This window comes from Gambusia affinis, linkage group LG17, assembly GCF_019740435.1.
Source record: "Gambusia affinis linkage group LG17, SWU_Gaff_1.0, whole genome shotgun sequence".
Classification (NCBI taxonomy): Eukaryota; Metazoa; Chordata; class Actinopteri; order Cyprinodontiformes; family Poeciliidae; genus Gambusia; species Gambusia affinis.
The window spans coordinates 20,189,197-20,206,792 of NC_057884.1; the positions used below are offsets into that span (position 1 = coordinate 20,189,197).

General features: G+C 39.4%; 1 protein-coding gene across 1 annotated transcript in view; it reads right to left on the reverse strand.

The window, feature by feature from the left end:
- Positions 1-801: 801 nt before the first annotated feature.
- Positions 802-17,596, reverse strand: part of LOC122819515 — a 62,117-nt gene continuing 45,322 nt past the window's right edge. The window contains exons 13-19 of the mRNA XM_044096296.1: positions 15,836-16,036; positions 15,498-15,582; positions 8,233-8,394; positions 6,906-6,942; positions 4,627-6,684; positions 3,685-3,758; positions 802-2,654 (exon numbers count right to left, since the gene is read on the reverse strand). Coding sequence (XP_043952231.1) covers positions 2,491-2,654; positions 3,685-3,758; positions 4,627-6,684; positions 6,906-6,942; positions 8,233-8,394; positions 15,498-15,582; positions 15,836-16,036 — 2,781 coding nt within the window. The 3' untranslated portion in view covers positions 802-2,490. The remainder of the gene's footprint in view (positions 2,655-3,684; positions 3,759-4,626; positions 6,685-6,905; positions 6,943-8,232; positions 8,395-15,497; positions 15,583-15,835; positions 16,037-17,596) is intronic.

The window sequence follows — 17,596 nt, forward strand, 5'->3', positions numbered from 1 at the left end:
ACGTTAACCTTAGCACAACTGCATTGTTCTTAGGTTTATTATTAGCATGTTTATTTTAGCTTTAGGACAATACTAACATTAGCATGCTAGACATTTCTCTAGCATGATTAAATGTGCATAGTATAGTAATTTGCTGGATATCAGCTTAAGCACAATAGCATTAGCTTTATACTCTCTTACGTTAGTCCTTAGCTTTAGTATTAGCATGTTTATGTTAGCTTTAGCATGGTAACTATTATATGTATTATTTAATTGTAATACTGATATACTTTCGTGCTAAAGCACAAAGCATGCTAATTTTAGCTTTAGCATGGTAAAATTGGCATTTTGTTAGCTTCATCAAACCAACAGCAGGACGCAAAATATAACATAAGCAAAAATACACATCACAAATGGATTTATATTTTAAAAAAATAATCTGAATGCATAATTTATATTCCTAAAATAACATCACATACAATTAGAACATTTACACTCACACAACATTTTGGTTGATGCTAATCCTAATTTGTTTTTGCTCAAATTTGTGTATTTATTGGACTGTTTGTTCATACTACTAATTAAATACGAACACAATCAGATTTTTGTGTGAACAGATCATGAAGGAAGCCAGTAAAAAGAAAGCTAAGCTAACAGTGACGGCGTTTTGTAGTGAAACTCTTGTGTAGTGGGAGCTAAACGTGGCGGGATTGTGATGTGAGGCAAATATATTAAAATATTCTAATTCTGTTCTGCTCTTGTTTGAACTTACTAAATATCTGTGGCATGAAACGAAGCTCACAACATCAAAATATAAAAACAGGCTTTAATTTTTAACAAACATAAAGAAACTTTGATTTAAAAGCATTAAAGTCGCATCAGACTTTAACAAACCTTTAATTTGTTTCATTTACTTACAACAAATTTGTCTCTTCTACCAAATTAAAATGCTGAATTTACAGTTTTAAATTCCTTTTGAGGTTTTTCTTAACAAAGCATTTAGAAAGTGACGATATATTCCCTGAAAATAAAACCTGCAATATTCAATCAATTCAATATCGCTTTCTAAAAGGAAGCTGTTAAAACTTTAACATCTCTTGCAAAAAATACATCATTATTCTAGATTTCTTTTCAATTTCTTAGAAGTCATGAGAAACCTAACAGAAGGAAATAAAAACGGATATAAAGAATAATTAATCCTCTGTGTAAAGGATTACGCCTCTCATGTCTAATTACAATAAAAGCTTGATTTTTAAAATACATTTAAAACACTATAATAATCTGGATTAATTGAGTTTTTCACAAACTGATTCTTGCCCCTGCAGATGAATCAGAAATTCATGTATAGGTAGTAAAAAAATATTCACATCTTAAAATATCAACAATAAATCACAGGCGATGAAACCAAAAAATGGAAACCCGGTGAGTTGATTGTCTATAATTGTCTATTTTCTCTGGCATCTTTATTTTTGTCTCTTATTTAGTGGAAATATCGATGCTGATGAGATCATCTCCAAAATAATAACCTTTTTCAACCTTTCTAGCTCCACTGTTGAAAATGAGAAGCTGACGTTCACAGACGACATTGAAATAAATTCCAGTCCAACATCTGGTTTGGATCCAGTTGGAGGAAAAATATCCCAACTTCATCAGATGTGCTTTTGTCTTAGCGCTGCTCTGTGTGTTTCTCATACTGAGGTCATCAACCCAAAGTTCAGATCTACCATAATAACAGCTGCTGGCCTCTGAAACCAGTAACCTCCTCCCAGTGCCAGAATCTCACTGAGGGAGAAACTGCATTAGGTTCACCTTAATATGTCTGCTATAACTTTTGGATATTTGCATATAAAATAAGTCAATAAAGTTTCATTTTACAATCTTTATATCTTCGTGTCATGAGGTAGATCTCAGCCGGCTGGTGAGAGAAAAAGTAGATCTTGGTCTCAAAAGGTTTGGGCTCCTCTGGGTTATTGGCAGCTACAGCTTTGTAGTTTGTTTAGGATTATTGTATATATAGGTTCAATATGCAAGACAAGATTTTAGCTAAAAAAAACATTCATGGTAACATATTCCACATTTCTGTGGAGCATTGACAAAGAACAATAAATTACATTTTAATGCTCTATTCGTTCTCCTCAGTGAGCAAATCAATAGTAGCTGGTAAAAAAACAAAGTATTGTTTTGTTGCAGTGCGTGGCGTTTTCTGGAAATTCAATATCGCTGGATCTCACAGCATGAGTTTGTCTGAATCCTACCGGATGATTCATCCACAGTTAGCAAAATAAACAGAAGGATTTGAAATCTTTGTGGTAAATGTGAAGCAAGATCAGATAAAATGTGAATTTCTGTGCTAAAAATGACAAAACCCACCAAAAAAAGCTCTCGTCTTCGGTCGTCTTTTATCCACTTTTGGAATAAAATTAAATAAAAAAAGAACGAGCTTGATCACAGAAGAGCTCACTTTCTCCGGCGTGAGCTTTTGTCCCCCGGAGCTCCAAGCCGCCGCCGCCGTCAGAACAGCACGGCGTCTGGTTCTGGCCCAGCAGAGCGCCTGCTTTGATGCCCCGGCAGCGACGCGAACGCAGAGGAACGTTTTTGTGCTTTCTCGGAGCGCGGCATGCTGGGACGGCTCCGGTGGGCAGCGGGCTTCTGTGGGTTCGGTGCTGGGAGAACGCCTGCAGGTACAAAAGGAAAAGAAGCTTCTGAAATTACAAAGTGGGAGTTTATTTTATTTTATTTTTTACCTCAGCTGGTATTTGATGTATAAATTTCATCTCCTTGATGGTGAACATCCATGTGTGAGAAACAGTCACAGCTTAAGGGCTGGATATTAAAAACGGACTTATCCAAGAGAGACCTGACCTTTCTCTAAATTTGTTCAAGGAAATATATTTATAAATGTCACCCAGGCAGAAGAAAGTTTTGCAGGAATTAGTTTTTTTAATGTTCACAATTCAAAACTACTTCAATAAGACAAACGGTGAAAGTTAAAGAACATGTTAAATCTATTCTTTTTTTTTATTGGTTAAGAATATTACTTTTATGTTTGTGCCAAATGTGTTTTTAAACAGGAACTTAAAGGGAAAGAATTTCTATGTTTGTAATTGCAATTCTTACACTTTTAACCCTGATATGAAATTCTAAATATGTCATGCAGCTTCAGTTTTTTTATTTAATATTTTTCACCTTTTTTGGTTTCTACTTCGAAACGTGTAAAAATTAAACATAGCAACAGGTAAAATAGTTAAAATATTTATGCTCAAAACTACAAAAGGTCAACAAAAATCCAAATACATCACCTAAAATTTACTTTTTCCCTCTTTGTTATCATTTTGGACTTATTTTTATGAGGAATTTATATTCTTTTCCTTAGCACCAGATCAATCAATCTGAATGTCAATATTTCATTCTGAATTTATTGTAGATATTTCTATGGAGGTGAGGCTTTAAATATAAAACTGAAATTAAATAACAGCATGTGTACTCGTTGATAATGTAAATCTGCTACATAATACAAAAATACAAAATAAGATTAAATTAATATTGTAAAGTACAGAACTTAAGTGACAACAGTGAAACAAAGCTACTATGTGGATAAATACCAAAATCTACTAACTAACCTATTAGGCAGATCGTTTGTGTAATTTTAATAAGTGATTTTGCTTTAAAACATTAATATACAATCTAGAAAGTTAAAATTCTCACCATCTTGTTCTCCAGGCCGTGAGCAAATGTCGCCAGCATCCCATTCATAATTCTCATCTACCGAAGGCTGCCTCCTAAAGAGGAACACAATGATTAGCCGCAAAGATTAGCCGCAAAGATTAGCCGCGGGCGCTAGTGCTACTTTTTGCTTGGGAATTAGTAATAAGTGAATTCTTGATAGATTTAACATGACAGCCCTAGTATTAGCTTGCTAACAATCGCTTCATTGGCATTTATATGCTGGCATTTACTTTAGAATAACAAATGGAAATTTGGTTGCTAATGTTAGCTTTTGCACAATAATACTAGCATTAGCATTTGTTTAGCATGATTGAATGTGCGTCGTATTTAGTGTTTAATATTATCTTAAACACTATAAAATTAGCATTGTAAGTGCCAACTTTAGCACAATTGTCTTTAGCTTTAGCATTAGCATATTAATGTGGGCTTTATTATGGTCACTATTATAGGAGTGACTTATTTAACTGTAGTATTTAATATAATTTGTATATACTGCCGTGCTAAAGCTGCTATTTGTAGCATATTCCATGCTAATTTTAGCTTTAGCATGATAAAATTGACATTTTGTTTGCTCTACCAACACCAGGAGGCAAAATTTAACAAGCAAAAAAAACAAAAAAACATTTCTTAAAGCATGATGTATTAACTTTAGTACGTATTATTAGGTTGCCTACAGGCGCTTTAGCATAATCGCTTTTGCATTAGCATGCTAAGCTTACCATTAGCATGTAAAGCCTCTATGCACAACCTTTTCTGAATTATATTCTGAAGTATACTTTGTTCTATTCAGTTACCAGTTATTGACTTTTAGACATTTGATGAGTAATGGGCTCATGTTGATAGTGACCATAGAGGTTTTCTAAAATCCCTGACATCGTCTTCAACTAAATCAAAATTCAGTAAGTCGGTGTGTTCCATCACCTTCGTTTTGGTTCTGTTTGTCCACCTTCCTTGTCCTCTGATCCCCCCTGAGTGTCCTCTGCAGTTGCAGGCGAGTCTGTCATCGTTGGGGACAGTTGAGACAAGGGCAGATGCCCGTTAGCAGTCTCCATGCTGCCGCGGCCGCTGCTAGCGTAGCTGCTGTAGCTGCCACCGGAGTCTGCCACTCCCTCGTAGCCTCCAGAGTCCACTTCCAGTGCCTCTAAGTCATTACTGATGGGCGGTAAGTATGTGGAAACCTCCTTCAGGCTGACAGTATAACCTGATTCCTTCATTGTGTCCTGATTGAGAGCTGGATGATTGGCAGCATCAGCTGAGGGGCTAGGTTCACAGTACTGGGAAACGTCAGGTTTTCGACTGCGAGTTGGACCCACAGCAGTTGAGAAATGTTGCTCGCTTTTGGTACTTGTATGAGAAAATTCAACCGAACAGTTCTCTTGGCTGAGTGACTCTACCCATGCGGATGGTGTGAGAAAGGTACTCTTCTTCTGTCTCCTCAAGTCTAGACTCTGACTTCGCTGACTGCGGTCCAAGGTTTGGGAGCCTCGGGTCCTAGCTCTCCAGTGTTCTGGTCCTGAGGTTTGCTGACAGTGACGGGCCATGTCAAAACTGCTGACAGAAGCATTCCTGCTGCAATTGAAGCTTGTGCTTCTTCTCATGTCTTCATGCCTGCTTCGCTGAGACAGCGAGCAGCCGTGTTGAACATGAGAAGCAATCCTGTGGTGTAACATGGGCTTCACGGGCTCCAATGTGGGCAACTCAAACTCCGGCTCGTCTACGCTCATCTCGACACACAACTCTTTGCCAACTGAACCAATTGGTTCACGGAGCATTTCGTCCAATCTTGTAGAGTCTGGTACTGTATCTGGAGTGTTTCTGTTGCTGTGAAACATTGTGCCATTACTAAGAGTGTTTTCCATTTGTGGCTTCTGGAATGAGTCACTTGTTTGGTGGTCAAAGGATGAGAATCGTCTATTGTAGCCTTGTGGTGGATCTACTCGACACCTCTGGTGAGGGAGAGTTGAGCTGTCAACAAAAGAGTGGCGGAGTCCATTGGGTTTCTTAGTAAATGATTCAAGAAAAATGGGAGAAAAAGAAGGAGTCGAAGTGGGAGATGTATTCAAATGGTCTCTGAATGGATTCAAAGTTGAACTTGAGTCATAAGGATGGGCTTCCCAGTTGGTTGAGGATGATGTAAGGTATCTAGATCTCTCCTTACCACCTTGACGATAGATGTTTGGTAAGGTCTTGCTTTTGTATTCCCACATAAGACTCTCAACACTTTCGTCCCCATTGCTTGTTTCTCTTTCCTCTGTCTTAACTTTCATAGAGTTTCTTTCCAATGTGTACCATCGAAGCTGCCTTTCCATTTCTTCCCGCTCCTGTGCCAGCCTCAGGCACCGACTAAGGTTCCCTTTCTCACGTTCATGTTCCATTTGGAGAACCAAAGTGCTCGCTGTTGTTGAAGGCTGACCATTGCTGGCTCGGAGATGTGGGAGGACGGGAAATACCGAAGGCAGACCTCTGTTGAGACGAGGCATGGTGCAAAAACTGGTGTTTGAGTACAAGCTGTTCCGATCAGGCGAAACAATGTAGCTTTCCTGAAGTGGTGGGAGTTGACCCAAGCTGCGCATTGGACTTGACTCACGCTCCAGTTTAAACGGAGGAACGTCAACAGAAAGCACACACGGCAGGTCTTTCTTGTCCCCCTTTTCCAAGTGGAGTGACAGAGATCTTTTGACTCTGGAAATCGTTTCGCTGTCAACGCTTATTGTGTCATAGTCACCAGCTGCAAACCGGCCATCCGGACCTCTAGAAATCAACTCAATGGAGGGAGAAATTAAAGAAGTTGTCTTGGTAAGGCGGCCTCTGCTGTAGGTTGGCTCTAGAGTCCTGCGCCGACGGTTATTCTCTGTGCTCAAAGTGGAGCAGTCCGTCTGAGAGGAAGAAGTGGTGGAAGACGTTGTGGGGTAGTGAGAGCTGGCTGGGAGGAGGCTTTTCTTCAACAAACTGTCTGGACTACTGGAGCCTGAAGTCTTACTGTGAGAGTGAGGGGAAATATGGGGAAGGGCAGAGGAGAGAGATTTGTAAGTGGAAGAAAAAATGACTGTATTTAAGCTCAGCCAGCAGCTTGGATAGATCATCACGAGGGAGATAAGAAGATGAAGCAGGAACCTGTTGGCATTTTCAGCACATTCAAAGGAAGGAAAAAGGGAAAGGTTACTGCCTGATATGCAGTGGCGTGATAAAGGGGTACTCACATTGATGGGGAGCACTTATAGATGGCAGGAAGGGGTTCTGAAAGGGAGGGATGAGGTGTAAGATGGTGCATGACCCGGAAGTGAAAAACAATATCAACCCCATCAAGAGCCCAATAGAGGGATCCATGATTAGCTGTAACAGTAGACTTTATTTGAGAAATATTTATTTTAGATGTAAAAAGAAAAAACAGTTTTTAGAAATGTTAATAAAATATTGTCACAAGAACGTCGCCATGTTGTTCACACTGCAATGCATTCTGGGTAAATGAGGTCTAATGGTCCCACTGCCTGGCTGGGGCCAGCCAAAACAGTATGAGTAATATCTTTAAGCCTTTTCAATTTGAAGTGGAGAGCAATGGGATTGTAGAAATCACAAGAGGTGATGAAGATGAGGAGAACCAAACAGAGGAAGAGGACAGAGTTGGCCGTAGCAGCTGGTGTTTGCTGCTGCTGCTACCTTTGGCTTCGTAAACGAAACAATGAGTGACACGTAATTCAGGTTGGACTGTGTGATCCGGTAAATATTGCTATAGTTCTGTGTCCGGTCCGGATATAACTGGGCGCCAGCAGTGCCACTGGTACTACTGGTACCGTTACCACTTAAGAGTTTCCAGTTAAGTACCATTAACTCCAGTGCAGAGCTTTGCTCATACAAATGACTCAAAGTCTTCTGGAGAGAAATGTTGAGGGCACAAATGTTCATCCTATGGAAGTTGTGTTTTGCTCCTGCTCTCTCCTACTGCACTCTACTTTTTTTTCATGTGGGAAATTATCCTGATTCACCTCAATGTTTTTTTTTAATTACAGTCAACAGCGACACAGTGTGGCATCATCTAAAATTACAGCAGTCAAACGTAATATGACGAACAATTACTCGGGTAAAGTTAGCCTGTCTGTGTTTACTCTGTAGATTCCAGCTCAGAATGGACCATCATCAACCCAGCAGGTTTTAAAATGGGAACCTCCATGGGTGAAAAATATAACAAAAGATCTCAAATTTTGAAGTAATTATGAGTTTTGGTGCATCACAAACAGCAATTTTTAGTTCATAGGAAAATTAACATATTTAGGCCAATATGTTCAACTAATCTTGGATCCCTTTAATGACTCAAGGCAACTAGGCTAGCTAAAGTTAATTACCCTTTCATTTATCACCGCCTATTGAGAAATTAGACAAATCAGGAAGGGACAAGATATTTCCTAAATCCATGAAGAGTAATTTATTACGCAGATATAAAGTGGCTCAATATTTTACTGAATAAATGATGACATTCAACATGCAGTTCATCAAAATGTGCTAAGTCTTCATTGGAAGATGAATACTTACCGTTCTCCGTCTTCTTGCGGCGACGGTCCCTCCTGCGGCTGACAAAGCAGGCAGAACCGAGCAACAAGACCAGCGCCAGAAACATGACGCCGACGCCGGCCAGCACACCGGCCAGCAACGACTCCGGGACGAACGTAGACGTAGCTGCGAAGCTCTCCGTCACTGAAAACAAACAAACAAATACGTTTAAACAGACAAAGAAACAAGTGACTGTAAATTTTGCCACAAGTAGAAAAATAAATGACTAACTTCCAAGTTTCATTCTCAAATCCTAAAACTCAATTCTGTGGCTGAAATGCTGCTTGAGTCAAAATCTTAACTGCTAAACATAAAAACTTGATTTTGACCTCAATGAAACACATTTTGATTTTTGAAATTTGTTTTTACTTACATATTTTATTTTTATATAACCCAGACAAAGAAGAAGGTATAGGCGTACACTGGCAAAGAGTTGGTTGTTATGTACAGTTGTCATTATTACTATTATTAATATCACTAATACTGCTACTATTATTACTATTACTACTGCTAATACTACTGCTAATCATCATTACGTAGATTTTCTTGTCATGCGAGTTATTTTGTAATAATTTTGTCTTTGTAATGTAATTTATCAGTTGGCTCTTTCACCCAGTATATTGTACAGGCCCATGAATATTATAACATGGTTTTAATTACTAATTTTTAATCATTATTGAGTCGGTAAGAGGCATATTTCATTAAATTGAGATGAGTGGTAGGGCTACATTAGTGTCCACGTCTTTTTGCTCCTTTTCAAACAGAACAGTAGTTTTGAGCTAATTATTTTGTTATTGGGAATGTATTCATATGTTTTCCCTCCTTGTTTTTAAAAAACAGTTTGAAATATGTAAATCAATAAACTCAAATTAGGAAGTTTTAAACCATTTGTTCAAACTAAATGTTTATTAGTCAACTTGATCTTTTACCAATTTCTTTTTGAAACATTTCTTAGCATCGTTTTGTGAGCCCAGTTTTCAGGAAGAGTCCATCTTTCTTATTTAATTTTTATATCTGCCTCTTAATTATTATTCTCATTGACAGTTGTTTTTCTACAATCCTTGAAAGCTAACTACAGATTAACTCCTCATTTCGTTTCTCTCTTTACAGTTTAAATGTCTTAACAGAACAGTGATTGTTATAATGATTTGGGTATAGATTTTATTTTATTTTTTTTTTTTTTTTAAATTCTCAATCTTTATTAAATCCTTCAACAATAAAACATACAGTGAAACCAATGTTAACAATATCACTACTGTGAAGTAAACAACCTTAAGTAGTTATACAGAGAAGGATTTGAGTTTTTAACATTTTCCCCCCTGAAACCCTCCCGATCCTCCCGTACTCCCCCCACCCCAGCCAGCAGAAGGAACTAAAGGAAAAGAAAAAAAAAAAAAAAAAAAAAAACAGTAAATAAAAAGTACAAACACACTGTATCTTTTATTTTGGACCAATAGTGTTTGAGCCTTTCCTCTATGGTTTTAAGAACGGTTCCCACATACTCTGATACGTCTCAATCTGACCGTTTATTTTGTAGATGAGTCGTTCATAAGAAGCAGTTTCTAAAAGAGCTGCATACCATTCTGTATAAGTAGGGATACTTTGACCTTTCCAGTGTCTTAATATAACTCTTTTTTAATTTTTTATGGCTATTTTTAACCACTGTACTTTTTTTGTTCCTATTTCGTCTTTATAATCCAAGAAGTGCCAGTGTAGGTGTCAACAATAGGTTGGAGTTGAGGGTGCTGTTAATTTTCCCCATGACCTCCTGCCAATAGGAAGTTAGTTTCGGACACATGAGGAACATATGAAGCATGTCTCCTGAGTTTTGTTTGCATCGCCAGCAAGTATCAGTGTTACTTATTTTAGCTCTGAATAATTTAACTGGTGTCCAATATAATCGATTCATAATTTTGAACTGTATCAGTTTGGAGCGTGCATCTCTCATGGGCTTTAACATTTGTTTGACTATTGCAGCCCACTGTTCCTCTGTGAACTTTATGTTTAACTCTGATTCCCATACCTTCTTAAGTCCTGTATTAATATTGCAAGTGTTCTCAATCAGATAGTTATAAATATGACTTACTCGTCTTGGGGAGTCTTTTACTTTATTAAATATGGTGTATATTGGTGATTCCATGGGTATGGTTCCCTCAGGATTCTTTAATTTTGTAAGGCAGTCTCTAATTTGTAGGAACTTCCAAAAATCTTTGTGGTTTAGATTGTATAATTCTTGAAATTGTTGAAATGACAGTAAGGTACCATTTTTGAAGAAGCAGTTTATACGGTCAATCCCTTTTATATGCCAGCTCCTCCAAAAGATCATTTTCCCCCCTATTTTTATTTTTGGGTTATTCCACACTGAGGCTGTTCCCTGAGCGAAAGGACAGCTGTTTGCTTTTTTATGTAACTGCTGCCAAACCTTTTTAGTGTGAGTGATAATTGGATTGGATTTAACTCCATCATTTGAATGTTGGGATAGATAATCAAAAGCTTTAAATGGAGCATTTATTTCACCTTCCAAGCTCACCCAGATCGGACTATTGTGGTTGTGTAACATAATTGATGTTATTTGTGCGCTTGTAAAAGCTTCCTGATAAAGTTGCATATTGGGAAGTCGTAATCCTCCGTATTCTACTTTAGTTTGGAGTTTTAGGACAGACATTTTAGGCTTTTTCCCCTCCCAAATAAAGTTGTTTATCATTTTGTCCAGGGTCTTAAATATAGGGTGTGGAATTTTGAGAGGTAATAAACTGAATAGGTAATTTAATTTTGGTGTAATAATCATTTTAATGGCTTGGACTCTACCCCATAGTGATATTTGTAGCTTGTCCCATCCCTTTAAAAGTAAACTTATCTTATTTATCACAGGTTCAAAGTTGTCCAGAATAATGTCTTCCAGGCCCGGGTTCAGCAGTATTCCTAAGTATTTAAGGTTTTTTGGTACCCACTGAAATTTCCATTTTTGTATATGGCTTTTGTAACAAAGTTTTGACAAGGGCATTACTTCGCATTTAGACCAGTTGATCTTGTATCCAGACAAATCAGAAAAATTGTTAATTAAATCCAGTAAAGGAGGTAATGATTCCTCAGGATTTGACAGTAGAAGCAGTACATCATCTGCAAATATCAACATTTTGTTGTCTATTTCACCCATTGTTATACCTTTTATTATTTTGTTTTGTCTGATGGCTTGGGCTAAGGGTTCGAGTGCAATAATAAAGAGTAGGGGTGACAATGGGTCTCCCTGTTTAGTCCCGCGTTCAATTAAGAATTGATCTGATCTTGATCCATTTGTCGTTACAGTTGCTTTTGAGTCTGTGTATATCATTTTTATTATTTCTAGAAAAGAGTGTTGAAACCCAAATTTTCCAAGTGTATAGTAAAGATAGTTCCAGCTGACCCTGTCAAACGCTTTTTCCGCGTCAAGTGACAGGGCCGCTACAGGAAAATTTAAATGTTGGGCCTTCCAAATCAGATGTAGTAAACGTCTTAGACTATCAGAGGAGGTTCTGCCCTTGACGAAGCCTGTTTGGTCCGGATGTATAATTGATGTTATGACTTTATTAATCCGCAATGATAATATTTTTGTGAATAATTTTGCATCACAGCACAATAAGCTTATTGGCCTGTAGCTTGAACATTCCAGAGGGTCTTTTCCTTTCTTCGGAATGACAGTAATTAATGATTCCTTCATGGATGTGGGGAGCCGATGTGAATTGATAGCTGAATTAAAGGTTTTTAATATTTCTGTGCCCAGTTCAGATGTAAATGTTTTATAAAACTCGTTAGGAAAACCGTCCAGGCCCGGGGTTTTCCCATTGGGTGAGGTTTTAATGCATTTAACGAGTTCTTCCATAGTAATAGGCCTTTCTAGTTGTGTGGCACTCTCTTTGGACAATTTCTGAAGACTTAACCTTCCAAAAAACTCTTCTGCTGTATTTGAATCAAATTGTCCTTCTTGAGAATAAAGGTGTTTATAGAAATCTTTGAATACTTTGTTGATTTCTTTCTGACTAGTAACTACACTCCCAGCCCCGTTCTTTATCGCACTAATTTGACGCGCTGCTTGTTTGGCCTTTAATTGGCTGGCTAATAATTTATCCGCTTTATCGCCTGATTCATACCATCTCTGTTTGATCCTGAAAAGAGAGTACTCTACTTTTTTAGAAAATATTGTATTTAGCTCATATTTAGCTCTGACTAATTTATCAAAGATTGAAGGATTAAGATTTTCCGAATATTCCCTCTCCAATTTCTTTATCTCATTTTCATATCGGTTTATATTTTGGGAGTCTTGTTTTTTGATCCGGGAGGAGTGTTGTATCAGTATTCCCCTAATATATGCTTTGAACCCGTCCCAAATTGAGTTTTGGTCTGCAGTGTTGTTGTTGTTTATAAAGTATTCAGTAATTAGTTCTCTGAGTTTTTTGCATAGGTCAGCATCATTTAGTAAACTGGTGTTCAACCTCCATCCCCTAGCCCTTTCATAATGAGAACCCAATTGTAGGACTAGGTCTATGGGGGCATGATCGGTTATTGCTATTGAACCGATATTACAATTTCCAACATTTTCAATGAGAGAGTGTGAGATCAGGAAATAGTCTATCCGGCTATAAACAGAGTGCCTACTTGAGAAGAAGGTATAGTCTCGCGCTGAAGGATTTAGGAGTCTCCATACATCTGATAAACCAGCATGTTTGCACAGAGTTTTAATCGCTTCCTGGGTTTTGCTGGTTCTAGGAATTGATTTCCCGGATTTATCCAAAACAGGGTCTAAGACTTGATTGAAATCTCCTGCTACGATAGTAGGGAAGTCCCCAAAATCCGTAAAAATTGTCTTTAGCTGTAAGAAAAAATCTGGATCCTCTATATTAGGGGCATATATATTGGCTATAATAATGTTTTGTCCTGAAATATTGACTAGAAGAACTATTACTCGACCCTCTTTGTCTTTATATTCTTTCTCTACCTGAATTGAGAGATGTTTAGAAAATAGAATGGACACTCCTCGTTTTTTCTGTTTGAAAGTATTATGGTAAGCTTGTCCCACCCACCTATCTTTAATTCTGTTAACATCTTTCTCTAACAAGTGTGTTTCTTGTAGCATCATCACATCTACTTTTTTCTGCTTTAGATATTTAAGTACTTTGCATCGTTTGGTGTAAGAGCCCAAACCATTAACGTTCCATGAGGATATTTTAACTATGGTCCCCATATTTTATGTTCGTTTATCAATAATAGTAACAAGACCATCATTGTGTCTTGTGCTGTGTCAGTTGTGTTTATACATATAACAAAAGAAAACACAGAAAAAGGCTGGCTGAGATGGAGGACCCCAAAAACAAAAACAAAAATTAGACGCAAACAAAAGCGTCTTTTGTAAAATAACCACGCCTTATTCCTTATGACGAGCATGGAGGCCTTCAGAGTGAGCTGCCTCGGCCAATAACATAGAATAATAATAGGCATCAAGAACTTCCGCCAGAACTTTGTTAGTGCAAATGACTCAGATAAGAAGAAAAAGGGGAAAAATACCAAATAAGCTGGGCTATTTAGACTGTATGTTAAACCAATATGTGGGACATAAACACATAGCAATTTAGATTGCCACACATTCATATTTATCGATCCAAAACACCATACATGCGACTTAAATTGCTTACATAGCAATCGATTTTCCCCATCAGCAAAAATTCACCGAAATAACATAAATCTGACCAGATTAACGAAGTCCAGTTTCAACGTGTATAATATGATAAACATCTTAGTCTTAATAAGTTGGAGGTTATGATTAGTGTTCTCAGAAAGGAGATATTACCACTGATCATCGCAGCCTGTTCGTTCATTCACCTTCCTCTGGGGGTTGGTATTTGTCTATCATCTTCTTTGCTGCGGTGGCGTCTTCAAAGCGGAGGCGTTCCTTACCGAGGGAGACCCAAAACACTGCTGGGTACTGCGTGGTGTATTTCAGTCCCTTGGCTCTGCACATACGTCTGACCTCAAAGAATTTGTTCCTTTTTTCTTGTACTTCCCTCGTGAAGTCTGGAAAAAACTCTATCTTGTTTCCCCTCCAGTGAAAAGTTCCAACCTCTCGAGCTCTGAGTCGTATTTTCTCCTTGTCTGTGAAGCGAAGGAATCTCACCAGGATGTGTCGGGGTCCGGCTGGCGTGTTTCGTCTGTTTTCTTTTAGAGTAGCAGGTACTCTGTGAGCCCTTTCAATGACGATTTGATCCGTTCCCTGATCCTGTGGGAGTAGGGCTCTTAGTATGTCCATGACACACTCCGGTACGTTATCCCCCTTCTCCGAGAGCTCCGGGACACCCTTGATCCTTAGATTGTTTCTCTTGCTGTAGTTTTCTTGATATTGGATCCGATCTTCCAGCTGTGCAACTTTGGACTTGAGCTCAGCTGTGCTCGCAGTGAGCACCGCATTCTCGTCCTCAAGTTGCGACACTCTGATTTCCGCTTCCCCCATCCTGCCGCTGAGGCCGGCCAAATCTGATTTCAACGAGTCCAGACAGTCTCTAATTGTGATCACGTCTGTTCCGACCTGCTGTATTTTGTCTTGGAGGTCCCGGTTCATGACGCGGATCTCGTTTAAAATCATTGAATCTGTCCCTGCATCAGCGAGCGTCTCCATGCTAGTGTTAGCATTAGCCTCGTTAGCTCGTGGGTTCGACCGGATCATTTGGTCGATTTTAGGGCCCGGTGTGCTCTTTATCCTTGAATTTTTCCCTCTGTTCATCTGTATTGCTTACCCTGTACCTCGCTCACACTGGTTAAGTCTTCTGACGGAAAGTAGCAACGTAAAACTGGCCGATATCAGCTCTGGCTCCTCAGCATGCGTTCTCTCCTCGCCGCATCGTCACCGGAAGTCTAGATTTTATTTTTAATTTAATTGTTAATCAGGTTTCCTGGTGGAGCCTGATCATCATAATCAAACCTTGAACATGTTTGTTTTGCAGCCAGATGACCGAAACTCAGCGCAGCTGTCTAAACAAAAACAGAGATTTGAGTTGCTGCTGCAGCGACGAGCCCTGATTGAGTCCTACGTCTGATTTAACATTCATGTCACACTCAAATAAAAGGAGAACAAGAAGAGAAAAAATAAATTAGTGAAGCTATTTCTATGGGCCGTGCTTCAAATGGGCAGCGTTCCCAGGGGTCTCGCTCTGATTCCTCTCGCTGAGGAGCGACGGCGTCACTTTGAAGAGGAGAGGCTGCTCTCTCTCTCAAACTCCTACCTGTGGTGGAGACGTTGACTGATGGACCGGGTTCGCTCAGCAGCTCCCCCCGACGAGAAAGCATCCGCAGCTCATACACACGGTCCTGAAACCCCACACACACACACACACACACAGAGGATGAAACCACACTTTGTCAACACATGGCGCTGTCTGCAATGCTAATGAAGTTCATTTGAATTCATGCAGACCCATACAGGAGAGGGAAGGGGGAGATGAGACAGGCACAGGGAGGGAATAAAAAATTAAAAAATGGAAGTGATGACTGTCATGTAGTCTACAAACTGAAACCACTGCAGCACCGACGGAACCGGAGGGCAGAGCGACCGGCTCTCTACCTTCTGCAGACCCCTAACCAGGATGCGGCTGCTGCTGGCGTTGATGTTCTCCTCCAGATTAAACCAGTCCTCTGCTGCGGCGGAGCGGGATTGGAGGACGAAGCCCGTGATGGGCGGCTGCTGGGCGTCAGGGAGGGCCCACTGCAGGATGACACCCGCTGAGCTCTGATTAGCTGACAGCGACGCGGGGCTTGGCAGACACTGAGGAAGAAGACTTCCATGGTTTCAGTGCACAGGAGGAAGAGGATGACGGCTCTCCGTGACTTTTAACCGTATGTTATTTAAACCAGCCCTGTTAGTGTTGTTTTGCTATATTGCTGCTGTTCAGAAAGAAAAGCTACAGCATATTATTAAAACTTTAAAAACACTTTCTGTGTACCGTCTTTCTTTGTAAATATCTCATGTTTCAATGAAGGCACATGCGGCTTATACACCGGTGCGGCTTATGTATGTATAAAAATGTGTTTCCTTTAAAAATGTAGGGGGGTGCGGCTTATAATCAGGTGCGCTCTATGTATTTTCTGTAACTTCATGGGTTTATTACCTAAAAACCCAATAAAACACAAATATTGGTGGTAATGATCTGACAAAACGTGTAAAAGGGATGATGGAGTTAACAGAGATTTAAAGAAAATGTGGAAACGTCAAGCAGAATAAAACGAGCTTAGCGGGGCCTTAAGATGTCAGATTTTAGAATATTTTCATACTTTCCCTGCAGTTGAAATGTTCAGGACAACATCTCAACTTAAGATAATTACATGTGAGCTATATGGGTCAACTTAGCCCAACTTGGACTTCAAACCGTTTAAGTTAAAGTAACTCCCTGCTGTGGATAAACAGTCATGTCAGGTGATTCTCTGCTCGTTTCTTGGAGGCAGTCCGGCCTTTATCCCGATAATGTGGCTTCTATCCAGGTGAAATGGACGATGTGGATCATAGATCACAGGGGATTGTGTGAAATCCTTTGGGCTTTGACTGGATCGCCAAAGGCGAGTGTGTGAAATGACTGAGCTGCATCTTGCTGTGGGGAACATTTCATCTCCAACACTCCAAACCTCCAAATCGTTTCTTCGGCCGCAGCAGAGAAACTCTGGGAGGATTTAGAAATCGGTTTATTAAACCTTCAACGAAGCTTTGCAGAGAGGAGACAACGTTTATAATTAAACACACGACGCCGAAATGGTACTGTTCTAAGAGCTACATGGATGGATGGATGGATGAACAGATGGATGGATGAACAGATGAACGGATGGATGAACAGATGGATGGATGAACAGATGAACAGATGAACGGATGGATGAACAGATGGATGGATGAACAGATGAACAGATGGATGGATGGATGGATGGATGAACAGATGAACAGATGGATGGATGGATGGATGGATGGATGGATGAACAGATGGATGGATGGATGGATGAACAAATGGATGGATGGATGAACAAATGGATGGATGGATGAACAGATGAACAGATGGATGGATGAACAGATGAACAGATGAACAGATGGATGGATGGATAGATGAACAAATGGATGGATGGATGAACAAATGGATGGATGGATGAACAGATGAACGGATGGATGAACAGATGAACGGATGGATGAACAGATGAACAGATGGATGGATGGATGAACAGATGGATGGATGGATGGATGAACAGATGGATGGAGATGAACAGATGGATGTATGGATGGATGAACAGATGGATGGATGAACAGATGAACGGATGGATGAACAGATGAACAGATGGATGGATGGAT